Below are 27,987 nucleotides of genomic sequence, written 5' to 3'. Positions count from 1 at the left end.
ATAAATAAAAAAAAAACCCACACACACACACACACACACACACACACAAGGAAAAGTGAATTTAATGTTTTTTGAGGCATCATTTGCACTTCTGCAATTCATCAAGAAAAATACATTTAAAAATAATAACGCTCTGCCTCTGTAATGAATCTCCTTGTTGAATGATGTCATCAAGCCCTTTAATTTCTTAAGCCCCTCCCCTCAACCGTGTGGATCCTTTCCGGTAAGTAACGCCTACTTTTCATGATCCAATTAGCATAAAATCAAGTCCCGCCCTACATTTTTTCTCATTGAAAATACATCTAATTATCTAAGTAAAATGGATTGAAAATGGATGTTTCATGTTGATACATGAGAAAGGTTTAGCACAAAACCTCCACTTCAAAAAAAAAGTCTAGTATACACATCACATAGCTGATTCTCGCTATGCTAGGCTTCATGGACATCACCACATTAATATTGTTACAGGAGACCCAAACGTGAACACATGTCAGCAGCACAATAATTCATACTGAACATGGCTACAGAGACGCACAGAATCATTCCCTGCTCTTGCTGGGGTACGATATGTGTTTTGGATACTGTAGGGTTTTTTTTTTGTTATGGTTTTAAGGAAATGCTGTGTAAAGCTTCTCAGGAAGTCAATCGGGGAAGGAAATTGTTTCTCCAAAATCTGGCATTTGAGCAGTGCGGGGTAAAGTCTTTAAGGCCTTCTTCACTGCACAAGGCAACTAAACGGACTCGACGTAGTTAGCCGGGAACAAGCCACGCTGACCGCTGTCCAGCCGGCCTTTGCACCAGCCCTGCTCATCCTCATCCTCCAGTTTGATCAGCTCGTCTCCTGCGAAAGCATATGGATCTACATTTAATATGAGCTGATAAAATCCTAAGTTTTTTCATGCTTTTTTTTTTAATAAGAATAAAACACTGATTTTTGTAGTAGCTGTGCTAGTTTCATGTCTTTTGATCCATTTTTTCTTTCAGGATTCTTTGATGAATAGAAAGTTTTATTTAAAACAGTGTCAATTTTAACATTATAAATGTCCTTATTGTCACTTACTATCAATTCAATGCAGCCTTGCAGAATAAAAGTATTAATTTCTTTTAAATAAATCAGCTAAAGTTTAGTTCATCAGCAGTTCACTAGCATAAATCAGTGTTTTATTATTATAAAAAAAAGCATATAGATCACCTCAAAAGACATGAAAAAACAGAAACAAATTATGTTTATGAATGCTTTATATTCATAAAGAAGAGTAGAGACTTAGACCTATATTTTAAGGATCAAACTGTGTGAAAAGTTTCTTTTCACATAATAAAATGATAATATTATATTTAATGTTCATTTATTTATTTGTTTTGGCAAGTGTACTTTATAATATTCATCTGATTTTAACCCTTACATACATTAAAAAACACGACTCACTATTCAAATATTAAAATAACATAATGTTTTGAGAACATTTTTATGAATGTTTATATAACACTTTACAGTAAGAAAACAGGTACAGTTTAACATTCCCAGAACCAAAATGGAATGGTTCCAATATTATAACCTACAATTTATGTTCTATAAATGTTTGGAAAACATTAATAGAACATAAATTGTAGGTTATAATATTTTCAGAATATTAATTAAAAATGTATATTTTAATAGTAAAGACATTTTTAATGTTACAAAAGATTTCTATTTAAAATGAATGCTGTTCTTTTGAACTTTCTATTCATTAAAGATGGTTTTCACAAAAATATGAAGCAGCACAACTACTTTCAACACTGATGATAATAATAAGAGCAGCAAATCAGCATATTAGAATGATATCTGAAGGATCATGTGACACCGAAGACTGGAGTAATGATGCTGAAAATTTAAATTGTTATTTTAAACTGTAATAATATTTCACCATATGTGACCCTGGAGCACAAAACCAGTCTTAAGTATATTTTTAGCAATCAAAATTATCAATTTTCCTTTCATGCCAAAAATCATTAGATATTAAGTAAAGATCATGTTCCATGAAGATATTTTGTAAATTTACTATATATAAATATATCAAATCTTAATTTTTGATTAGTAATATGCATTGCTAAGAACTTCATTTGAACAACTTTAAAGGTGATTTTCTCAATATTTAGATTTTTTTGCATCCTCAGATTTTCAAATAGTTGTATCTCGACCAAATATTGTCCGATCCTAACAAACCATACATCAGTGGAAATATGATTTATTAAGCTTTCAGATGATATATAAATCTCAATTTTGAGAATTTGACACTTAAGACTGGTTTTGTGGTCCAGGGTCACATTATTTAAAAACATCTTACCAGTCCCAAAAGGGCAGTATGGGTCTCACAGGTTTTGATTGGTGATTCTCACCTGCTTTAAATGTGAGCTCGTCTTGTTCTTGGCCCTCGTAGTCATACAGCGCTCTCACTCGCACTCCTTTACTCTCCTCTTCGAACAGATTATTTCCACTCCCGTTTGTTTCACTGGCTGTTTGTGCGGCAGGCGGCTGCTCGTCATCGGACCATTCGGCAGAGCACTGCTGGTTCTTCTCATAGCTGCTCACGCTGAGAAAAACAACCAGATGAGAGAAGCTCAAGATAGTTCCTTCATACCAAAGAGCTTCAACAGCATAAAGCATCAGTACCTGCCCCGGTATGCAGTCTGCGGTGTGCCCTGATCTACAGCATGTGTGACTTGAGTCAGCGTGACTCCATCATGGTTCCTCTTCACCTTCTCTTTCTTATTAATGGAGTGGTTCAGCTCTGGGTTGAACTCCTGATTCAGAAACAGGATGGATTATGAGTGATATTCTGTAACTAGCACCAGATATGTGGTGTTGCACATCCTCACAGATCCCATATGCAAACTTTACCTCAAACTGCGGCCAGTTCATGTGCATGCCTGGCCCGTGGACGTTGCTGAACCACTTGAGGTCTTCTTGAGCACTGGCAGAGCTCACTCTTCGCTCTAGCTCCCTGTAGACTGCGGCATAGCTGTAGAGATGGAATTATAGAGATCGGTAAATGCAATATTCTTGTATATTCATGTATTTCCTGTTCAAATAGGAAGTTGGAACTGGACATTGTAGGGCTTGTCATATTTGACAAGTTTACAATTTATGTATATTTTATATGGACCAGCGTGTGTATCTTGAGAAAGACTGTAAATAATCAGTTATATAGTTTGGGTTCGGTAGGATTTTTTTCTGTTTTTGGAAAAACTCTCTTCCGCTCATCAAGGCTGCATTTATTTGATCAAATATTGTGAAATATTATTACAATTTAATAGAACTATTCTCTATTTGAATATATTGTAAAATATAATTTATTTCTGTGATCAAAGCTGAATTTTCAGCATCATTACTCCAGTCTTCAGTGTCACATGATCCTTCAGAAATCATTCTAATATGCTGATATGCTGCTGTAGAAACTTTTCTTTGTTCACATTTTTGCTTCATATATTTATGGAAACCATGCCACATCTGTTTCAGGATTGTTTAACAAATAGAAAGTTTTTATTTGAAATATAAATATTTTGTTACATTACAAATGCCTTTACTGTCACTATTCAATTGAATGCATTCTTGCTGACCAAAAATATACTAAAACTTTTTTTTAAATAAAAAAACTTACTGTGCCCAAACGTTTGAATCTGCTTACATTTTAATTCGTCAACAGGACACTAATATATAGATGACCTCAAAAGACATGAGACGCCAAAAACTAAGTATGCTTATGTTCATGAAAAAAGACCACCAGGTTAATGAGAACAGGTTTGTGATTTCAAGCTGACCTTTGGCTCTCGGTGAGATTAAGATGGCGTTTGATGTCCAGAAACACCTCGCGGAGGAAGTTCAGCCTCTTCTCCTCAAACTGCTGGCACTGCTCAAACACCACCTCCATGTTCTCCATGTACTGCGGCGTGCACTTGCTGAGCTCATCAAGGCTCTTCTCGTATTTCTCTTTAGCCTGAAACACAAAACAAATGGCATCTTTAATCCTTGGAATTTGTTGCATATAATGTGAGATGCCTCATTTATGCAAATGTGAAGATATTGCATAAAGAAATATTTCCATCCTCTCTGGCCCTTGAACTGGGTCAGAATTGAAGTTTTCAAAATTTATGCAAATACTCTCTGTTATGACTGGCTCATTTCTTCACATTTCATATATATACACACACACACACACACACACACACACACACACACACACACACACGTATGTATGTTTATACATATACATATACTAGTATATAAACCTGCACTTTTAGCCTGTTATACTTGCAACAGCATGCATATACATTTTCTTAATTGACTAATATAATTATATGGGTTGGTTTTATAGATGCACATGGGATGGTTTCATAGATAACTACAGCTGTCACTCAAATGTCCAGCTTGTCTATTGTTGTACTGTGACTCAGCTGATTCCTCTAATGGATGCTGGGTAAAGTTAAAAGCCAATGAATTGGATGTACAGTGCGTAAGAAGGGCATTTATTGAACATGCCTGTGTTGTTTGCCATTAAGTGGTCCAAAGGCAGAGTAGTAATATGAAAGGAAGCTCTGGGGAGTCGGACCTGCTGGTATAATGAATAGCGGATGAAATTGCTTGAGGATATTTCCATTCACTGCCATCTGTTGCTTCTATTGTATTGAGCTTTAAAAGCTGATTTGTTTGGTTAACAGACGGGCGAAAGAAATGTCACATAAAGTACAACATGAACTTTACATAAAATGCATTATCGAAAATGAAACTGGTCCAGAAATATGCTGCGTTCCAGGTCAACTTTTTATGGATACTGCTAAAATACAAAATCAGATATTGACAATCTATGCCATGCATACAATTTAAAGGAATGATCCAGATGTTCCAATGTATGTGCATGACCGTAAACAAAACTTTTGGTTTGTTTATGCTATGAAATTGTTATTAAAAATGTATGTTGTGCATAATATGCATTATTTTCTTGCCTGACCTTCTGAACATCGTTTTTGCACTTGTCCAACTTCTCCTGGAGTTTCTTTTGCTGATCTGATGTGACTGACGCCTCTCCTTTGCTATTAGACTCCCTTGTAGATGCAATTTTTTCTTCTTTGCAGGCCATGTGGTATGTTTTCTTTGCTGTTTCCAACTGCAGACCAAAGATAAGATGAACTTGATAAGCATTAGCACTTTAAGTCAACTGTTTGTAGTTTCAAACCAAGATATTCCGTAGCTCTAAGCCAAAAATAACATTAAAAGTCATTTTTGCTATATTTGGAATTGAATACTTGTATACTGCTTGCTACAAACTATTAAAAAAAACTTGTAAAACAAAACACATTACTCAATGACAAATTTTTCAAACTGTGTGCTACTTTGATGTCACATGACCTCACTGCACCGCATGTTTCATTCACCAAATGGTGTCCAGTTATCATCTCAGGAAATAAGGTTATTTTGCATTTTTTAAATCGAATCTTCTGTTGATATCGATCCCATTTCAACTGTCACTCTAAAAATGTATGGTCAAGTTGAGCACATTGCATTCTAGGACACAGTGTACTGTTGTATACTACACATTTAGACATATATACTCAAGGCATATATACTTAAGTATCCCTTGCATATAGAAAATATGCACACTGTGCAATATACACACTTTTTACTGCAGAAATACTGTAGTAAATCATCAGCATTTATGGCATTTCAATTCATGTTGACTGGTGTGCAAAAATAAGCTGATATTTTCTAGCAATTATTTTAAACACATTTTAAAAAAAATGGGGAAATTACCTTTAAAAGTTGTTAAATTATAAATGTGTACCCTAATGTTCAAAAATTTGGGGGTTTTGAAAGAAGTCTCTTCTGCTCACCAAGACTGCATTTGTTTGATCAAAAATACAGTAAAAACAGTACTATTGTGAAATATTATTATAATTTAAAGACTGTTTTCTATTTGAATATATGTTAAAATGTAATTTATTCCTGTGATCAAAGCCGAATTTTCAGCATCATTCCTCCAGTCTTCAGTGTCACATGATCCTTCAGAAAACAGTTGTGCTGCTTCATATTTTTGTGGAAACCATGATAAAAACCATGATAAAAAATTCAGTATTTTTTGATGAATAGAAAGTTCAAAAGAACAGCAGTTATTTGAAATAGAAAAAAATGACTTGGTGCACCTTTAAAAGAAAATAAAATATAGCAATCATTTTTTGGAGCTCTGTCTCTTCACCTCTTTCAGCTTTTTGGCCCAAGGTTTCTGGGCTTTCCGGAAACCCTCCTCCGCTTCTTTGGTTTCTCTGAAGCCACCCATCATTTGTTTGTGGTAGGCCTCTTTCTGCCAGTTCTTCACCTTCTCCAAGTCCTCGTTCAGCAGGTTATTTTTCACCTCCTGGTGTAACTCGCTCACCTTTTCTGCTTCGGTCATCAGAGCGACCCAGGCTCTCTCCAAAGTCCCGTACTGCGGCCCTGTGAGCAATAAACAACACATTAAAATTGAGTGAGTGAGAAAGCGAGGGCAAAAGAGAAGCTTATTTAGCTTAAGAAGCAACAAAACATTTTGCTTTCAAGATTGTCACTTTAAATCTATTCAAAGTTTTCAGCGCAAACATGTTTCTCCATGACCACATCATCAATCATTCAGCACCTCTCTCCACCAGCTGCCTCCACCTCTTGGACCAATCAGTGAGCTGCTGCGCATAGGACTTCTCGATCTTGGCACGCTCCTGGATGCAACTCATCATGTCATTGCAGAGTCGATGGCCATCCTCGATTCGCTTTACTGTACGCTTGTAGTTCCCAACCTGAGAAACACATATACATTCTGAAAAAGGTCAAGTCATGGACAGGACAGTTCTAAAGCATTAGAGCTAAATTAAATTAAATGTAATTCAATAGAAAACAGTCACAGTCCACTTTTTCAGCGTCCTTGACTCTGAAAGTATTTCTCTTATTCATTTGCTCCATAGGGATTTAAAAGCAAACAAAACACAAATTTAATCTTAATCTAAAACGATATAAAATTTCACAAATTATACAAATTTTGTATATTTTGTAATTTTACAAATTAAGTATGTATGTATGCATGTATTTATGTATGCATGTGTGTGTGTGTGTGTCTGTGTATGCGTGAGTGTATATAATTCTTTTCTCTATTGTTTTGTAATATAATTATTTTATAAGAAATTCTTATCTCAATAGTTTTATATTGTACTGTTGTTTTATATTTAATAATTCATAAAATATATGATATATAATATAAAAATGATATAACTAATTAAAAAAATTAAATTGGCATAAAAAAATAAAATTTTTATTAATTATTTTAATTCAATATAATTAATTTTTTATTTATTATATATGTGATAACATAAGTTTAAGAGCATCTAGTTTGGAAGATCTCTCTTAGGATTATGGGTAGTGTTAGTCCATAACCAGATATTCTATTCTATCAAACACATTTTTATATGAAGTCAAAATCACATTTTCTTGTGTGTAACAATCTCAAGACACATGCTAGGTCTGTCTTGAAAGGTTTATACATTATCTATTAAAAATCTATTTCTCTGTGGAGAAAATGAATGGGATCCTACTACAGTCTGCTCTGTAATATATGGCAGATAAATCAACAATGACACAGTTTTACTTCTAATACTATGTTAATATCATGATGATCAATATAATGTTTGTTTGCCCTTTGGATGAATGACACACTTCTACAGCATTTAAAGTCAATTAATCAATATGATACATCACATGACAGCAGCACTAACAGCATGTTTGGCATTTAATCATCCACCAGAGCTTCACAGTTGTGGTTGCTTGCACAATGAGATATTTAACCTACAGTACATATGTGATTAATAATATTCAAAAAACATCATTTAGTAAAATTTTGAGCCTGACCTCCCAGAAACTCTCCGTGGTCTCGTCGGACATGGCGGACTCATCGTAGGCACCCGACATGCTGTGAGATTTGGCAGAGCAGGACTGAAGCTAACAAATGAAATTCACCATGTACTGCAGAAAAGAGAAAATGACAAAAATGATAAAAAAAAAATAAGCAGTATGGTGCAAAAACTAACAAAGAACAACAACAAAGTATTTTACCCACAATACCAACCTAACAGGACCTCTTACATGAAAATGATGCTCCATTTCTAAATTCATTTAAACTATCAAAATGTCAAGTTGTACCATGCATTTTTGATTATTTACTCACCATCAAGGCATCCAAGATGTAGATGAGTTTGTTTATCATCATCAGATTTGGAGAAATTGAGCATTACATCACTTCCCCTCCAATGGATCCTCTGCAGTGAATGGGTGCCGTCAGAATGAGAGTCCCAACAACTGATAAAAATATCACAATAATCCACAGGTAATCCACACCACTCCAGTCCATCAATTAATGTCTTGTGAAGTGAAAAGCTGCATGTTTTTAACTTCAAACCGTCACTTTGGACTCTGTTTGGACTCTCATTCTAACGGCACCCACTCACTGCAGAGGATCCATTGGTTTGCAAGTGATATAATGCTACATTTTTCCAAATCTGATGAAGAAGAAACAAACTCATCTACATCTTGGATGGCCTTCATGCTTTTCAGACTGAAAAAGCAAGATAGTCTGAAAAGCAAGAAAAGTCAAGTAGTCATTTGTTTTGTGTTAGATTTTGATTTCTGAGCATTTACAAACTTGCAGAGAGGTCCATGACAACTGAAAGGTGACCTGTTGCTGATTACCAACCCTGGTAGCCTTTACAATATAAAAAATGTAATTTGGTTGCAGGCCCTTTGCTAAATCATTGACAAAAGAAAAAAAAAGTGGAGCCCAAAACAGAGCCCTGGGGGATTCTTTTAGCAATCATGTGGAAACTAGATCTGCTGTTCTGGACATGCACGCTCTCAGATGGATCAGTAAGATTATTTTTAACCATTATAGCTCCTCCACTAACCCAATATTACTGTGAGCGGCGGTTCATGAAAAAAACGTCATTTCAGCTGAATCAAAACAGAGACACTGTCTGACAAAGCATAGTCATGGCTTTTAAGTTGTTGTTTTGTGTTTATCTAAACCAAGACAATACCTAATTTAATCTGTCGAAGGAATTTTAATCAAATGTTATTTTTGCCTGTATTAAATATTCAATAACATGCTAATGTGACAAATTAGAAATGTAGAGATCAATGCGATTTTGTATATTCTTCTGTATATACACATCTATGTTCTGATATTTTATTTATTATATTCTCACTTAAAGAAAAGTCACCAAAAGGCCAGACTTTGAACACAAGGTGTCATCTGACCAGACTACACAAATGATTCAGTATGATTAAATCCCACTTTAATCTGGCCACATTATGCTTGAAAACATGTCGCTTCAGTTTGAAGTTTGATTGTGACATAATAATTTAATTCTCTATCAGTGACTGACAACTGTTTTGTCAAAGTGAAAACACTGAAGGAAATGAATGAGAACCTATAGAGACGAGACAAATCCAATGTCACAATATCACACAAGTATGACCTGAATGCACAATAACATCTGATGACATCTAATATAACCTTGGAAGAAAATTTATGAATGCCACACTATGGCTCGCTGAAGGCATGCTAGCAAAACTAACAAAAACGACACTGACAAATGACTCAAGTGACTTCTGAGTGTTCGCAATGATTATAAACTTGTAGGCGAGCCATGATGATGTCATGCCATTATTCAGACCTGACAACATGAGACATTCTGATTTAAGGGCCTCCAGCTATTTAATAGGACACTCAAAGGGAGGCTGAATAATATTTGGGTCAAATGAAACATGTGTGAACACAGTTCAGAGGGACAAAAACAATGACGTACAGCACAATTGCACTAACATTGACAACAAAAGTATAAAATCACAACCTTATAAAGCCTACTGTATATTTGATATGCACATTTCTAAGGACTCTAAATTAACAACATGATCAAAATTTTGATAAGAAACATGTCAACTAGATGCCTTCTGTCATCTGATTGATAGTTTATAATTTTTTGGCATGTAAAAGGTCTTTTAATTTAATTTTACAAAATGTCCATCTTCAGCTTGTGGTTCACGTGTCTTTGTGCTGTGAAATCTTTACTAATTTTTACTTATAAATTAAACATAAAAATAACTTAAGAATATTGTTAGTAATATTTCAAGATGGACACGTACTAAACTGAAGCAACTTTGGTTTACTTGATTATCCGTACATCATTTATTTTATTTTTTTTAGAAAAATCATGTTCAAATGTGAATATCAAATATGATCATCAGGATTTTGAGGAACGCTTATTTGTTCATCTCTCAATCATCACTGTATTGCATTGCATTATATGTTTTAAAACTACTAAACATTTAAATATAATCTAAATAAGACACATAATTGAGAGATATAGGGTAACAAGTGATATTTATATGCATTTTATGTTCTGCTTTACTGTTACAAAAATCTAATTGATTTACATTAGAATCAGAATTTCATCTTACTTTTTGACCATATAAATATCAGTATCTGCACCAAAAATTGTATGTTTTTGTTTGGGCCTCTGAAAACTGAGATCCTTAAAGGGATACTCCAAAATTTTGTCATTTTGTCAATTTGGGCAGCATGTTCAGTTAATCCATTCAAATTAATGAGGTGACAGTGGGTGCTGTTTTAATCATTGCACATGACTATTTGGAACATTAGACAAAAGAACTGTAAAGTGGTTGGGCATCCTAACTATTGATTGACTTCACAGCATCACTCAAAACACTGCATCGCAAATGCATAAAACATACCACATTATTTAAAATCATAAACTTCAACCACTTTCTATTTAGATCACATTAAAAATGTCATCAAATGAGTCAGATATAACCTTATCGTTATCTTATTTAAAATTATATGAGACAATATTAAATATTCAAGCAAATACAATCTACATGCCAAGAGAACAAAGGTCACTGCATGCATGAATGCACTAAAGTACACATAAAAACACAAGTTGTGAAAGTTACTCTGATAATCTCAACAAATCACAATTAAATATATACCTTGCTTGAATGCAATGCAAGCAGCATGAAGGTGTCTACCAAATGCATGAATGTAAATAAAATAAGTCAAAAACTAAACCCCATGCTAACCCCAAACAAAGCTCTCCTCTAGCTCCATACACATGCACCATCTCCTCCATACTGATGACGAATGCTCCAGCCATGACAAAAGAAGAAAAACAACAAAAGGCTCACCGATCCCCCACGTTCTGCCGTGGCACAGACTGCCTTCAGATCCCAGGCACGTGGGACCCTCCACCCCCTAAAACCAACCCAACCGCCGCTCCACTCCACACTTATGTTCAATTTCGCCTCTTTCTTCCTGGGTTAAACATTTAGAGTAACTGCAAACTCACTGTATCTCTGGCAGTTAAAAAACACTTCTTGGTGAACAAAGTGCAGCAGTGTGTGTGTGTGTGTGTGTGTGTGTGTGTGTGTGTGTGTGTGTGTGTGTGTGTGTGTGTGTGTGTGTGTGTGTGTGTGTGTGTGAGAGAGAGAGAGAGAGAAAGAAAGAGAGAGAATGAGAGACTAATCAAATTTGACTTGAATTATTCTGTCAGAGTGAGATTGGGTGGGGGCTTTACTTTTGACAAAAACAACATTAAAGACACAATATTTGGTGCCATTTTCAATGGATTTATTTTATAATTTTATAGCAGTTTTTTTTATTTTCACAAATATTACTTTATCAATTCATTTTATAGCATATGGTACATTCTACAATATGTGTATTTTTAAAAAATAAAATAATATCAAAATTAAATAAAATAAAATAATTTATATTTAATTTATGGGGGGTCTTGAATTGGAATTCAGCTTTAAGGCTTCAATTTTGTTTTTTTTTTTTGTTTTTTAAACAACACTGAAGACCATATTTGGTGATATTATTTTCAATGGAGTTCCTTCATAATGCTAGTTTTATGGCATTTTTTTGTAATTAAGCAATACAATTAGAAAACCATCTCATGAAATGATGCTTAACAGTTATGTGATACTTAAAACACAATAAACAACATACAAGAAAATAATAAACAAAAACCAGGAATGACTGGAACATTTCCGGACATTTTTTCCATGACCGGTGAGTATTAAATACAGCAATGTTAATGATTGATGAATGAGTTTCTGTGTTATAAAAAGACAGGGACATAACAATGTCCACTGACATGTTGACATCAGGCCATTAATGCACTTGAGCATTAAGTTATAGGTAAAAACAACCCAACTTGTTAATTTGCATTTGGTGATACTGAAAAAGTTAGCAACAATTTACAATTACAATTTAAAATAATTCTATTTGAACATACTGTAATGTAATTTATTGCTGTGATCAAAGCTGACTTTTCAGCATCATTACTTCAGTCTTCATACTGAAGCTGCATACTAAGCAGCTTCATATTCTTGTGGAAACCGTGATACAGTTTTTCAGGATTCCTCAATGATCAGAAAATTCAAAATAACAGCATTTAATGAATTAACCATTATAAATGTCTTTACTGTCACTTCTGATCCATTTAATGCATCCTTGTTCAATGAGACAGCGTAATTTAAAGGGACAGTTCACTCAAAAATTACAATTCTTATATCATTTACTATCCCTTGTGTCATTCAAAACCACTAGTTTTGGATGAACTATTCCCATAACTCTTTTGAGAAATCAGAAATCAAATAAAGAGTGATGAATGGAGTCTGACATCGTCACAGATGCTCAAAGGAATGCTGCTACGGCTGTGTTCAGATAACTTATCTGAAGCTGCTCGACTACTGTTCAAAGTCTGAAGATATAGTACGGTTACATGTGTTACATGTCGACAGCCCTAAAAAACATCACAATCAATCACAGCTAAAGAGAAACCAAGCTAAGAAAATGGAAACGACATAAAGGAAGAGATAACTTGAAGATATGTGTTTTTACCACAGGGATTTTTAGGCAGAGTGTGAAGCAGGACCCCTTAAATCACTTTAACATGTCGGATCAAGTGGATTATTGCTTTTATAAAATGTGAGAACAACATGTTAAACGACCCCAATGCTACATATAAGTAAAATCTGCAATACATTTCTCTACTATGCCTCAAACCACCAACCTCGCATGAAGTAGATGCAAAAAGGATGGAGTGAAAAAGGATGTAATGAGAGATGGATGAGGAGGAGAACTGACTCTTATTGATCAGTCTCAGGAAGAACAGCATGAGCAGCAAAAGAAGTCAAGCCCACACACACACAGACTCTTAAAAATGCACAAATATAATTTTATAGATAAATATATATATATATATATATATATATATATATATATATATATATATATATACATACATATATATATATATATATATATATATATATACATATAATAAATAATACAATGTATAATTTAATTTAAAAATATTATTTTATACTTTTTAGTACAAATTAATATAAAACAACTTTATACAAATTTTATATTTTATAGTTTTTATAATTTCAGTTTTAAATCAATATGTGTATAAATACTATTTTTGCTGTTTTCTATTCATTTCCATCACTGTTAAAAATGTGCAGATGTAACCTTAGAGAAGCTGTTTCTGTCTGATCAGATGTAACCTAATGCAGTCAGGTTGATTCAGTTGTAATAAATAACAAAAAATATAATATAAAATATAAAAATAATTTTAATTAATTTTAAAAATAAAATAAATAGTAATAATTTGAATTAAAAAGAAAATTATTAGATTTTTAATCATTTAAATTATTAGAAAAATTGATGCCACTCTGCCTAAAAAAATTAGATTTTTGTTTACCCAACAAAATATTTGTACAGTATATTAACACTTGCTCTCACATTCATCCTAAGCAATTGTTGAATGAAGTTCTTCAATGAATACTGACTAAACTGTAATCATAATCTGACGTGTAATAACCTGTAAAGCCCCTGGAGTCTCCTGCTGCTGTACATCTGCAGTCCTCCACTGCAGCACTCATGAGACCCACAGATCAATAAAAATGCTGCTACCGTACCAGAAATATACAGTACAAGCACTTCCAGATCACAGAGCCTGACAAGCTGCACAGAATCTGCAGGCAGAGAATTCTGATGCCCGTTAGTCATTCATTGAAACACATGGCCTCTGTATGCTCATTTACTGAAATCTTTGTCTAATTTGATCATGCTTTCAGCTGCCAATAAAAGTCTGGTACATTCACTTCCGTTTTACCACATACGCAGCAAACAGAGAATGTTCTCAGAATGTTCTCTTGAAAAGTAATTATGACACACAAAGTAAAAAAATTAATTTTTCAAATGTATAAATTGTAAAGATTATTGTAGTACATTCAGTCTTTCTACTTCAAAATGTCACGTTTAATTCAATGTGTTGCTGTCTCTTTGTAATTGTTAGTGAAATTTACGAGTAATTTCGGTGTGAAAATTTCTAGAAAATACACAGATTTTTATTTTCAGTGCACGTTTGCCATTTCTGAAGATGCAAGAGTGGCAGGATTATGATCAGCTGTTCTTCTGAACTCAGGACTGATGAATAATTAATTGCTTTCAGTTAACGGATCACAGCGGCAACTGTTTCTAGAGTCCCCACACACCCACATACGTCAAAGCTCGTATAACTTGAGCCATGTGGGCTGTATTTTCTCTCGGTCGGCTGAAATGCTTCATCATGCACATGTGATGTGAGTCCAGATCTGATGTCACGGCTCATGATGCTGATTTCCTCACACAAGACCACTTCAGGTTCTGGCAAAGCCTTGTAAGATGCTGTACGGTCATCTATTCTGATGAACAACTTTACATTTCAGATGTCCAACACTGTGACATGCTATCCATGTAAAAATAGTTTCTAGAATAGTTATCATGCATTATGTCTGCCATCACATCAAATGAGAAAATATATGGAATATTTGTACTTGTAGAAGTTTATTTGCCAGGACTTGTAGGTGATTTTTTTTTTGTTTGTATTATTACCAGGGTCCAAAATATGAGACCCCCAGTGAAAATTATTTTATTTTGCATTTTACTGTCCTTACCTAATACAATATTTTAATATAAACGTATAGACACTGTAAAAATGCTAACCAGCGCTACAAATATCTGAGTGAATTTTTTTTTATAGCAATATGCTTTATATTTTGTGGCATTTTTATACATTACATTTTTAGAATTTCATTATTTTTTATAAATACTTTTTTATAAATGTGCAGACGTAACCTTAAAGAATCTGATCAGACTTAACCTAATGCAGTTAAAAATATTATATAAAAAATGTTTCCAAGTAAACCCTACACCAATTTTCTTTCAGTGTATTTTTTCTGCATATAAATGAGTGATTTTCTATCCCTTATTCTCCTCTTCAGCAAGTGACCGGCTTCTCTTTGCTGTCTGCTGCTATAAATAAAGCATATTCAAGCGGCACCCTGCACCGAAACTAAACACCTCTTTCCCAAATGCTCTCCACACAGTCAACAGAAACAGGCCGTATGTTTGCACACACTGTGGCTGTCGCTGACAAACTGCCCTGCACAAGTCAACACAATTTCAGCCTATCAGCTCCACATCGAGTTGATAAGAGCAGTCCTGAGAGGTGACGATACTTAAATAAGAGAAGACGTAATTTCCTGAGCTGAGAGGGAAAACTTCAGCACATCCTCAAGCACGTTTGTGATCCTGACAGAAAAGCTTCACGTTACAGCAACAGGGGCTGGATATAAAAGCCCTGTAGCTGACACTCAATCATAAATTATTAATGTGACACTTACAGGCATATTTGCATAACTGAATTTCATTCATTCATCATCACTCACTTTTTTTTTTTTTTAGCTTTTGTCATCTTGACTATCTTTCCAATAAATTTAATTTAATTTAATTTAGCAAAAATCAAAATATCTTGAAAAATAAATTATTAAAAATAAATTATTATGTCAATAAATAAATTATAATATACATTATTTTCACACATTGGTAATTACATATAAGAGAAAAATATACACTGACACTTGCATATGATGGATATATTCTTAGTTGACAGGTTTTGTGAAATTCACTCTTACACAGTCTGTAATTCACACAAGACTTAAAATATTTGATCTGTAAAAGACAATCTCTCACCTGGTAAATCCGGCCTAAAAGAAAAAGATGTTCCAGGACCTGCGAGTGACACTAGAAACTCCTGACATCAGACCTGTGGGTGTGTCTAAAGCTGCCAAACGTAACTTCACACTTCCACTCTCTATTACAGATACACAAAACGTATGTATGTATAAATATCCATATAGAGACATTTGCTCTGATGCACACTTATGCATTAAAGTGAACTTTGACAACCCCACCCAGCAAGATGGCAGACAGTCAATGATTAGCCAGAGGAATGACGGGTCAACATTACCACACACTGAGTCTTAAAATGACAGACACAACCTAAAATAAAACACACTAACAAGAGCAAAAATAGTGCTTTTTATAAAACTCATATTTCAGGTCAAGTCTTCATTGATGGAATGTTATTTTATAACATGATGCACACACCTGTATGTGCTTTTCCCTTTTTTAGTGCATACAGTTTAGTGCATACTAGTAGTAGTAAGTCAACTGGGAAGCAGACATCGATATTATTAATGTCCCAAAAAAGTAGGTGAGAGAACATTTCTAAATGAGAGAATAAACTTTTTATTTTTTTTATTTTTTTAAGTATCGGGACTAATGATGGATACACTCCTGTTCAATACTGTGGTCCAAAAAACAATCCAAATGGTGCTAATTGCCAACTAAAAGCTCTTCAGCACAAAGTGGACTGGATCTCACCCACCACAGGAACCAGTCAATACCATTGATCAGGCCAGACTGAGGCCAGCAGATATCAATAGCTGAGACTATAACTAAACGGCTAATGTTAGTAGAGTTTGCTATAAGCTAGGCTATTGCTCACACACTGAGGGATAATGATTTGAACAAACCCATAACTTTAAGCATTTCAAATTGTTCTGCATATTGCGTAAATCGTCCTGTACTGTTTGTGCTACAGACATTACTGATGCCTCAGATTGTATGGTTTGCTTGCTATGAAATGTGCTTTTTATTAAATCAGACTTTCAGTTTTTGCAAGGTGGATGATAGCAATGTCCTAGCAACCACGTAGAGAGGCCCTAGCAACTACCCTCAACACTCTAGAAAACCCATAGCAACACTCTGACAACCACTTAGAACACTGAAGCAACCACGAAGAACACCCTAGTAACACAACACCTTAGCAAAAGAAATAAATGAATTAGTTTAAGATAAAGTACTAAAATCACTTAAACTAAAATTGAAATAAAAATGAATTAAAGCTAAACAGAAAAAAAATCTAATAAAAAAGACAAAAGCACAAAAGAAACCACATAGCGACACCCCAACAACCACCTGGAACATCAAAGCATCAAACATTGCAATGCCCTAGCAACCACACAGGAACGCAGAACACCTTAGCAACCACATAGCAATGCCCTAGCTAAAGCACTAAAATTACTTAAATTAAAACTGAAATAAAAATAAATTAAAACTGTATAGAAATGCTTAAAAATAATCAAAACCCAACAAAAAATTACAAAAGCAAGAAACTACATAGCAACACCCTTACAACCACCTGGAACATCAAAGCAATCACATAGCGACACCCTAGCAACCACAAAAACACCCTAGTAAGCTGAAATATATAAGTTGAAATATTAAAATGACTAAATCAGAAATAAAAAATGAAACATTATAAATAAAATAAATTACTTTAAACAATATAACATTAAAAATGAATAAAAATGACAAAACAACATAAAACAATTACTAAAACTTAAAAATAAAAATAAAAGGAAAAAACTGAAAGCTCATACAAATATATAATAGATATATAATATATAATAATGTATAGTAATACATTAATATTAAAATAACACTGCCAGAGAATGTAAAAATTTAGTGTGTGTGTGTGTGTTTGTGTTTGTGTGTGTGTGTGTGTGTGTGTGTGTGTGTGTGTGTGTGTGCATAGCAAAGCTATTCTGTTCTGTTCTATTCTGCAGTGTGACCGAACCTCAGAGTTTGATGGGTATCTCGCTTGTCTTTAGCCTGCTCAGCACCTCAAGTCAGGGTAATTGCACTGGCTAATTTCCAGAAGATAAGCCTCACAGATTCACTCTGCTAATGTATTTCCAATTTAACATGAGTTCAAACCCAGTTCACGCTGACAATGGCCTTTTCTTCTCCTTCAGAAGTCCAATTTTCTCCACGACCCAAAGGGAAATTCAAAGGGTGCTCTTCTATTCTGTGCCTAAATAACCATATTAACGTTCAGGTTGTATATTTTCTCTCTCGGCTCGTGCCTCAGCATGAAACCCAATCTAAGAGCAGCTCACTGCAAACCGGAAACTAATGAAAGCCACATAAATGAACCATAATGAGTAAAATGAGCAGTCAGCAGCTACCAACAAATGAGTTTTTAGGCCTTTACATTATTTCAAAGTTTCTTTGCATATAACAAACCCTTACATGTCTCTCTCGTCCTCATGCTTGTGCCTCTAAACACAATAAATAGATATCTACCACACATTGCTTGGCTCCTGTTCAGTGCATTCAAGTGTGAAATACAGAGGCTGAGGCAGCACAGAGCATCCATTACCAACACTGCATTCACACACACACACACACACATGGTCCTCTATCCATAATGTTGCTTTCACCATTGAAAAAGTCGTCTTACCTGAATCAGGAGAGAAATATGCATAAATCAAGCATTGTTTACAAGCCAAAACAGTTCTTAACAAATATGTCTGTGGATGTTAATGTGAGAGGATAACAGGGGATGGAAGCATTATTATGCATTATGGACTCATATTTTAGCCAAAAGCAACAGTTTAAAGTTAAAAACATCTTAATGATGGATTTGTTTCTTACAAACATGCAGCTTTTCAATTCTCAAGATGTTAATTGATGGACTGGAGTGTTGTGGATTACTTGTGGATTATTGTAATGTTTTTTTCAGCTGTTTGGACTCTCATTCTGACGGCACCCATTCACTGCAGATGATCCATCAGTTAAAGGGGTCATATGATGTTGCTAAAAAGAACATTATTTTGTGTATTGGTGTAATGAAATGTGTTTATGCGGTTTAAGGTTCAAAAAACATTATTTTCCACATACTGTCCATTATTGTTTCTCCTCTCTGCCCCGCCTTCTGAAACGTGTCGATTTTTATGAAGCTCATCGTTCTGAAAAGCGAGGTGTGCTCTGATTGTCCAGCTATCCAGTGCATTGTGATTGGCCGAATACCAAAAGCGTGTGACGGAAATGTTACGCACCTTGCCATACTGTGATGGGTGTCCCGGTCAGAACACCGGCGTGACAAGACAAAAACAATAAAACCTATTACAAATGAGCCATTTGTTGCATCCAGTAGGGACATAACTACGGATTATAATGACTTATACTGTGTTTTTCAGTGTGCGTTGCGCTGTGTAAACATTTTACATTTTTATGTATTGAGCAGACACTTTTATCCAAAGCGACTTACAGTGCATTCAGGCTATACAATTTTTACCTAACATGTATTCCCCTGGGAATCGAACCCACAACCTTTTGCACTGCTAACGCAATGCTCTACCACTGAGCCACAGGAACACCCAACATGTAAACATAAAACCATGTCTGCATTTGTGATCAGAGAAGCGACAAACAACAAGCACTACTCTACACCAGCGGTTCTCAATTCCAGTCCTCGCACCCCCCAGATCTGCATATTTTGCATGTCTCTCTTTGTTAACACACCTGATTCAGATAATCATTTCGTTAAAAGTGAGCTCCATGCATGAACTGTGTTCCCACTGACATGGTCCCTACACAGTGTTCATTGCTCCCTACTCCCTGAGCAGGGGAAATCTGTTGAAGTTTACTTCACTTCTGAACATTCATTCACGGATCTGCGCTGCACAACGTCTTCACACACAGACAAGTGTGACATCATATACTCTATAAATAAATACAATTTAAATTCACGTCTCGCACACTTCAATGCACTTTGAATGGAACATATACGTTCGCTTTGAACTGGAATCATGACGGAATATCCTGTGATGTCACTTACGTTCGGATAGAACAAATGTCTGAAGCAATAAGAGAAACATACAAAATGTGCAGAGCAGAGGGTCGCGAGGACTGGATCATCAGTTTAAATCATCAGTGGCAAAGTGCTTCCTGCCTGTAAAAAACACCTCTGATTAATGGAAATCAAGTGCTATGTTAGTGTTAGTGAAACACAAAAGCTCCACAGCTGTGTTTGGATTTGAACATCACAGGTGATGCTTTGTGTAGGAATAGAGTCATAAACTGAGAGTGATTCACCGAATACTCAAGAGAGCGATGCACACTCCCTTTATCTCTCTCGTGCACGTGCGTCTTAATGTGTTGGATGGGTTGCATAACTGTTAACAGCAATGATGACAGTCACACCCTGGAAAAGCTGCACCACTGAGGCTCTGAAATCCAATTGAACAAAACACACTTGAAAATAAAGGATTCAAAATGGGGTTTTCACTGGAGGAAGTTTTATTATGGATATTGAACCATATTTTGGCCAAAAGCAATGGTTTAAAGTTAAAAACGCCTTAATGGATTTGTTTCTTACAGACACATAACTTTTCACTTCACAAGACGTTAATTGATGGACTGGAGTGGTGTGGATTATTAAGATGTTTTTATCAGCTGTTTGGACTCTCATTCTGACGGCACCCATTCACTGCAGAGGATCCATTGCTAAACAAGTGATGTAATACTACATTTCTCCAGATCTGTTCCTATGGGCTATTCCTTTAAGAGACTGAAGTATACAAGATTTACTTTCAATCTTGGCAAATTTTTCTCAGTAAAAAGAAGTCTAGGAGAAACAATAGAGATTTTATAGAGATCTCATTCATGTGGGGTGGGGTTGTGGAAATATCTAATGAACTGCACTAAGCAATAAGTAAGCTCTTACTCCCACATCTTTTTAGCATTCGTGAGGCACAAGTAAACATCTTCAGAGACGTTTAGAAACTGAGAAACGGATCATTTATATTGGATTGTTGCAGACTTGCTGCTTGGCAATGTTCAAAGCATAAATCTTGCATCTCTCCTCAACATCTCTTTGGTGTCTTTTTCTCTCAAGCATTTAGTTTAGTTCTCTCCTGTAGTTTGTCTCATCTCATTAGCAACAGAGATGAGACAAACTACAGGAGCGAGGTGAGCCACCTGGCTGGGTGGTGCAGTGACAACAATCTCTCTCTGAACGTGGAGAAGACGAAGGAGATTGTTGTTGACTTCAGGAGAGTGCACACTCAGCATGCTCCTCTGACCATCAACGGTGCGACTGTGGAGAGAGTGAGCAGCACCAAGTTCCTGGGTGTGCGCATCACAGAGGACCTCTCCTGGACCAACAACACCGCAGCACTGTCCAAGAAATCACAGCAGCGTCTCTACTTCCTCTGCAAACTGAGAAGAGCCAGAACCCTGGCCCCCATCATGTGCACCTTCTACAGAGGCACCATTCTACAGAGGCACCACTGTCCAAGAAATCACAGCAGCGTCTCTACTTCCTCTGCAAACTGAGAAGAGCCAGAACCCTGGCCCCCATCATGTGCACCTTCTACAGAGGCACCATTGAGAGCATCCTGACTAGCTGCATCACTGTGTTGTATGGCACCTGCAATGCATCCTGCCGGAAGACCCTTCAACGCATAGTGAGAGCAGCTGAGATCGTTGGTGTCTCCCTCCCCTCCCTCCAGGACATTTATGGAACCCGTCTCACCTGTAAAGCCCTCTGCATTGCAGGTCATCCCACCCACCAGTCACACAGCCTCTTCAGTCTGTTGCCATCAGGGAGGTGACTGCGGAGTCTCCAGGCCAGGACCAGCAGACTGAAGGACAGCTTCATTAATCAGGCTGTCAGGAAGCTGAACTCCCTGTGTAAACACCCCCCCCCCCCCCTCCTTTTCCCCAGGCACCACTGAACTCTGGTCCTCAGCCACACACCCCTTCCATTAACACACTGGGACCTGCACCAGACACTTTGTACAGCACTGGTCTGCTCACTACCTCTTTCATCAGTTAACTGACCTCATTCAACTACCTCTTCTGTCAATTTAAATAAAGAACTGCTCTCTGAGATTTTTGACACTTTAATCAGACTGAATAAGCTCTTTTGCACTACAGTCATTATATCTGCACTGTTTACTTCACTGGTTTGCACTCTATCTGCCATGTGCCTTGTGCTGCTTTACCTATCTTTCTTTTTACATGACCAATTTGTATATTTGTATAGTTACTGTTACTGTTAGTGTTGTCTGTGTGCACCAAGGGTCTGAGAGTAACTCAATGTCAATTCTCTGTATGTATGTACTGTACATGTGGAAGAATTGACAATAAAGCAGACTTGACTTGACTTAGTCTCAATCGATACGTCCTACCATCCGCCTCTTCAATTAGTTTCTCTCTATCTCTGTCCATCTCACAGACAGATAGAAACGTGGGCAAGACTGCAGAGAGAGATCAATGCAGGATCTCACAGCAGCCAGAAGTGTATCGGATTTGCATGTGTTCGTGTGGTAAGGCAAGGTCACAGCGCAGCTGATATCCACACCGGCTCAGACACACATGAGAGTCTGTCAAGAAGCAAGCCAGCCTCCTGGTAATATGACCTGGAGAGCTGCAGCAGCTGAGATCTTGTTGCATGTATTCCCTATGGATTCAGAGAAGAGCGTAATCTATCCTATAAAAGACCTCGTACGGGCCTGGACTCATAAAATGCTACCCGCTCTTCACAGCGGTTCAGGTTCAAATTCTCTCTTTTCCCAAGAATTCTTAACAATTCTTTTTTTCTGTTTGTCCTATACTATCTAAATAAAAATAACAAAAATATCAAAATCTACATTTTATAAAGTCCTATACTGAAACCACATAAGATTTGAATCATGTAAATAATAATAAAATAATAGCACACTTTTATTTTATAAATATAATACTAACATACCAAATAACAGAAATAAACTACCAAATGAATTTTATAAATAAGATGCTAAATAAATTTATTAATAATACCAAATTGCTTTTTACTACTAAACTACTAAATTACTACTAAAGAGTCCAACTATCAATCCCAATCATCCTAAAGTGAGTAATGAGGTGCTAGAACATGAACTTTCCTTGCATGATAAAATACAGATGATTCAGTCTGGGTTATGCAGCTGAGCATCCTTCATTATTCAGGAGTACTATTGTGCTACTCACTACTGAACAGTATGCTCGTATGTGATACATTAGGCAATATGGAATGATAATATACTTTCTAAAGGAATTTCAGCAGAGTTTGAAGCTGAAGAATACCTTGTGATGCACTGAGATTTTTATGCCACTGATAAGCGTTCAGACCGCGAGGACCTTGTGTTGTACCTTCAGTTAAAAGCCTCCAAGGACACACTCTCCTTGGATTTAGTTGCCACCTGAAGTCACTAGAGCCTGAAGGACAGATTCAGAATGAGATTTCAACAGTATGACGTTATAACGTCAAGGTGAATGAGTCCTCCAACACAATCCAGTTAAAGACCTACAGTATACTTTATGGCTTTGACTTCATCAGGTGAAAGGATTTGGCGGGGGGGGGGGGGGGTAATTACATTCAGAAAATGAAAGCAGTGCTTGCTTGTGCAAAATGCTTTCTTACATTTCTGTTTCTGCAAAGGATTAAAAAATAAAGTTATTTGGGACTTTTTTATCTCACATTTCTGATTTATATATTCCCAATTATGAGGGGAAAAAACTTAGAATTGTGGGATATAAACTTGCAACTCTGAGAAGAAAAGTTTGAACTGTGAGATAAAAAGTCACAATTACCTTTTTTTTTGTTCTAATTCTGTGATGGAAACAAACAAACAAACAAACAAAAACAGAATTGCAAGTTGTAAACTGTGAAATTGTCAGAAATAGTCAGAAATTGTGAGTTTATATTTTGCAATTCCGACTTTTTTTCCTCTAAATTTTTCAAATTTCTCACAATTCTGAGTTTTTATCATGCAATTCTGATTTTTTTCTCTGAATTACGAGCAAAAGTCAGAATTGTGAGAAAATTGTGAGAATTGCATTATATAATAATTTTCAGATATAAAAAAAATACTGAATTGTGAGATCAAGTTGCAATTACCATTTTTGTTTTTTATTCTGTTGTAAAAACAAGCTTCCATACAAATGAGAAGAGAATGTAAACAAAAAAAGACAGATATAACAAAAAAATAATTAAAAATCAAAAATAAAGTAAAAATTCATTCAACATGATCTTTACTTAATATCCTAATGATTTTTGCCATTAAAAAAATAAAAAATCAGTAATTTTGACCCATACAATGTTTTTTTGGCTATTGCTACAAATATACCCCAGTGACTTAAGACTGTTTTTGTGGTCCATGGTCATATATATATATATATATATATATATATATATATATATATATATATATATATATATATATATATATATATATATATATATAATGAATACTAAGCACTACATAGAATCTATAAGAAATGCCAGATTCCCATAAAACTGCACAGAAATCAGAAGCTTTCCCTGGTAGAACAAATACTAACTGACCCAGAGCAAAAGAGTTCAGTTGCCAAGGGACAATTCAGGACCTTGGACAGTTCGAGACCCTCCGACTGGAGGATTTCACCTTTGACTTGAACAGAAGAAGTCAAAAGGACATCTGGTGTCTGTGAACCAGCAGTTCACTTTAGACACACACTCACATGCATATATATATATATATATATATATATATATATATAAATTTACTGTTGGTGGAGACAGATGGGATCGGCAGTAAGATCAAACTAAATGACAACAGAGACATTTACTAATCAAATTACACACTGTTGTAATGATTCATCTTCTTTACAGCTGCGAGAACTGCTATTGATTTATTAAAGCAGACCTTTTAAATTTATCATGCAAGAAGACAGTAAAGTCTCCATAGGGAGCAACAGAGATTGCATTTACTAAAACGGTCTGGATCTCAGAACAGAGGACTAGGATAACAAGTGCCCTAAATTGGCTTCCTAATTCACATGCCACTCGTACTTTAATAGTGCCATGTCCAAAAAATATACTGCTGTTTTTTTTTTTTTATTCTTTTTTTTAACAAACCTTTTTAAAGAAAAAAAACTGTTAATTTTTAACTAAAAGTTCCTAACTCATTTTAGCAGGATGAAGGATTAAGTCAAAAACAGTGAGCTATCCATAACTTTACAGCATTCTATTTTCCAATACTGTAGACAGTAGGTGAATTATATAAACAATTATATTGAAATATGGTACAAAACACAAGGTACACTTACAAAAAAGTATGAAAAAGTACACTGGAGTGCAATATAAATATTTCAATATATTTCATGGCATTCCCATAGGAAAAAAATCAATGTTCCATGGCACTTTTTGCAAGGATATCATGTAAAAAAGAATATATGGCATATAAGTGCATAACTTTAGAATAGCATATTCTAACCGTTAATTAATTAATAAGTACATTCTATAAATATTAAAACAATCCTCCTTAAGTCTTTCTGTAAAATTACTTTAAAATATGCAATGTTTTCTATTAATAATAGTTAGCTTAATAGCTTTTAAGTAACGTTAGTTTATTTTTGTTCCAATACGTCACATTTTGCTAAACGCATGCAAAACAGTATGATTGTCTATAATGATGCACAAAAGTCTAATTTATTCATGTAATTCAAGTTCGACACATGCATGTTAATTCAGGAGCACACAGCGTTCAGTGTTCAGCATCGCAAAGAATCGCAGCGTTCTTTAAAATGACTGCGCAAGCGTTTAGAAATAAATGACATAACACAAAACGACACGTTTGTCAGCATATATCGACACGCAACCTAATTTCTGCAGCTAAATGAGAATAAAATGATACGTTGAGACATACCAAACCCTGATGAAAGACAATCCGGCTTCTCTGTGATACACACGATCCTCCACTCTAATAAAACACTACAACGGTGAGCCGTCTGATTTGGTTTAAGGTAATCGGTTCGCTCGGCGAACTCGTTTTAGCGAGTCTGTTCACACATCACAGAAGTGAACAGTTTCATGTAATCAAATAAGTATTTCCATAAATATTTTGTTGAACACGGAATGCTTATTTATATGGTGTAACCATACAGTCTTTAGTCACAGTGAAGCAGTTTACAAAAGCATTGTGAAATAGTTCAAGTTAATCGGTTCAAACGAATGATTCGTTCGCGAATGGAATATCAGTAAAACACAAAGGTATCGAATAAAAATACAACAGCCAGTGTTATTCTGCGGGTGTATCAGATGGGGGATGGTCAGTCAAGATACCCACATTACATACTAATGACTTTTACTGAAATAAACACCGTGCAAGATCAACGAATAAATGAAATAAGTGATTTGAATCATTCACATTCCACATTTTCGTGCAAGACTTACTTATAATTTTATGATTCTTAATTCAGTCAGTTTACAAAAAGCACAAATGATACAGTCATGTTAATACCATGGTACTTTAATATATACCATGGTACTGAAATGTATGGTATCTACATGGATTGGGTTCGTTTTTGCTACCTATTGGTGAAGCATTGCTAATGTTTGCTCATTTTGGCCTTCAGTGTGTGCATACTGCAATAAAACAACAACAACAAAAAACAATAATAATTTTAAACAAAAAAAGTTTGGTGACGTCATAATATTTGATATAATATTCATTAGCTACTTTGCAGTTTTAAAAAGTTGGATTTAACAGTATAGCATCACTTACATAATAATCAGGGTTATTATCATTTAACTAAAACTAAAATCATAAAAAGCCATCACTTGAAAATAAAATAAAAAAAATATATAATAAAATATAAAAATACATAAACTTATTTTACTTCAGCCAGTTGTCAAGGCAACATTTTATCACTTTTGTTCAGTTTAAGTTAAATAAACTACATAAAACTAGATAAATAAATATTTATTACGTATTTAAACATCAAAAAAAACTTATTTTTATTTAATTAAAACAAATATAAAAAATATATATATAAAATAGTATCTCAATGATACTAAAGTAACACTGGTAGTAACCAATCATCAAATCTGCTCCTAAATGTAATATTAAATGAAAGGAATTGCAAAGTCAGTGATCTGTGTATGAAAGCAGATGGAGGTGCTGCAATGTTAACTTCTCAATTTGTTGGCACAAGTGGAACAACAATCAAAGCTCCTGTAAGGTTCATTCCCATAAGTCCACAAACCTCAGGCACGAAACACATCGCCGCCTCACAACACAGATGGGAAACAGGAAAACAAGGTTCGCTGCCAAACATAAACTGCCAGAGAAATGAGCTGAGCGCTGAAATATTAACAAACACATTTCTTGCTTACGCATCCAGTGAAGAAGTTTAGTTTCTAATTGAATTGAGCAATAGCTATTGAAATGTTCCCAGATCTCATGCCAAAACTGAAGCTTCAAGAAACCTTTCAAAAGAGTTTTAATATAATTGTCTAACACATATAACAGCACATAAAACTAATATATTTGATTTCTCTCATTATAATATAGGCTAACTTTCAAATGTCAACATTTAAACACCTTGTTTGTCCACAACCAAAGAGCCAGTAACTCTAAAATCAGGTTTTAAAAAAAAAAAACATTTAGGAATAGTACCATAAATGAGTTCATATACACTTACTTTGAGTTCATTGCACAGATCCATGAAATGCAATAATTAAGAATAAGAGGTCACATGCCATACATATCCTTCAAAATATGAACACTCAACCTTTATAGCTTTTATAGCTAAATTGCATCTATCTATCTATCTATCTATCTATCTATCTATCTATCTATCTATCTATCTATCTATCTATCTATCTATA

At 35.0% G+C, this 27,987-nt stretch overlaps 1 protein-coding gene across 3 annotated transcripts; it reads right to left on the bottom strand.

Annotated features, from left to right (window-relative positions):
• Positions 1–44: 44 nt before the first annotated feature.
• On the bottom strand, positions 45–26,122 carry pacsin1b (protein kinase C and casein kinase substrate in neurons 1b). 3 transcript variants are annotated; one of them, XM_019088571.2, is made up of 10 exons: positions 26,024–26,122; positions 7,901–8,014; positions 6,642–6,798; positions 6,228–6,463; positions 4,986–5,141; positions 3,799–3,974; positions 2,879–2,999; positions 2,651–2,781; positions 2,377–2,570; positions 45–841 (listed from the first exon to the last, which is right to left on the bottom strand). In XM_019088571.2, exons 2-10 carry the CDS (start codon positions 7,958–7,960, stop codon positions 732–734), a joined length of 1,341 nt encoding a protein of 446 aa, XP_018944116.2. In that variant the 5' UTR covers positions 7,961–8,014; positions 26,024–26,122; the 3' UTR covers positions 45–731. The 3 variants fall into 3 exon arrangements, with proteins under 3 accessions (XP_018944116.2, XP_018944115.2, XP_042614914.1); XM_019088570.2 differs by lacking the exon at positions 26,024–26,122 and adding an exon at positions 16,152–16,366; XM_042758980.1 differs by lacking the exon at positions 26,024–26,122 and adding an exon at positions 11,249–11,404.
• Between the last annotated feature and the right edge of the window lie 1,865 nt (positions 26,123–27,987).

This window comes from Cyprinus carpio, chromosome A6, assembly GCF_018340385.1.
Source record: "Cyprinus carpio isolate SPL01 chromosome A6, ASM1834038v1, whole genome shotgun sequence".
Taxonomy (NCBI): domain Eukaryota; kingdom Metazoa; phylum Chordata; class Actinopteri; order Cypriniformes; family Cyprinidae; genus Cyprinus; species Cyprinus carpio.
The sequence above is the reverse complement of the archived record's forward strand: the minus strand, read 5'-3'. Positions and strand labels throughout refer to the sequence as shown.

What these genes read in the sequence shown, in the direction of transcription:
- pacsin1b (XM_019088571.2), bottom strand. Translation starts at nt 7,960, where the DNA reads ATGTCGGGTGCCTACGATGAGTCCGCCATGTCCGACGAGACCACGGAG. An exon ending in GCAAAAACGATGTTCAGAAG is followed by an intron (nt 3,975 to 4,985) that starts GTCAGGCAAGAA and finishes TTTGTGTTTCAG; the next exon opens with GCTAAAGAGAAATACGAGAA. An exon ending in CGAGCTCACATTTAAAGCAG is followed by an intron (nt 842 to 2,376) that starts GTGAGAATCACC and finishes ATGCTTTCGCAG; the next exon opens with GAGACGAGCTGATCAAACTG.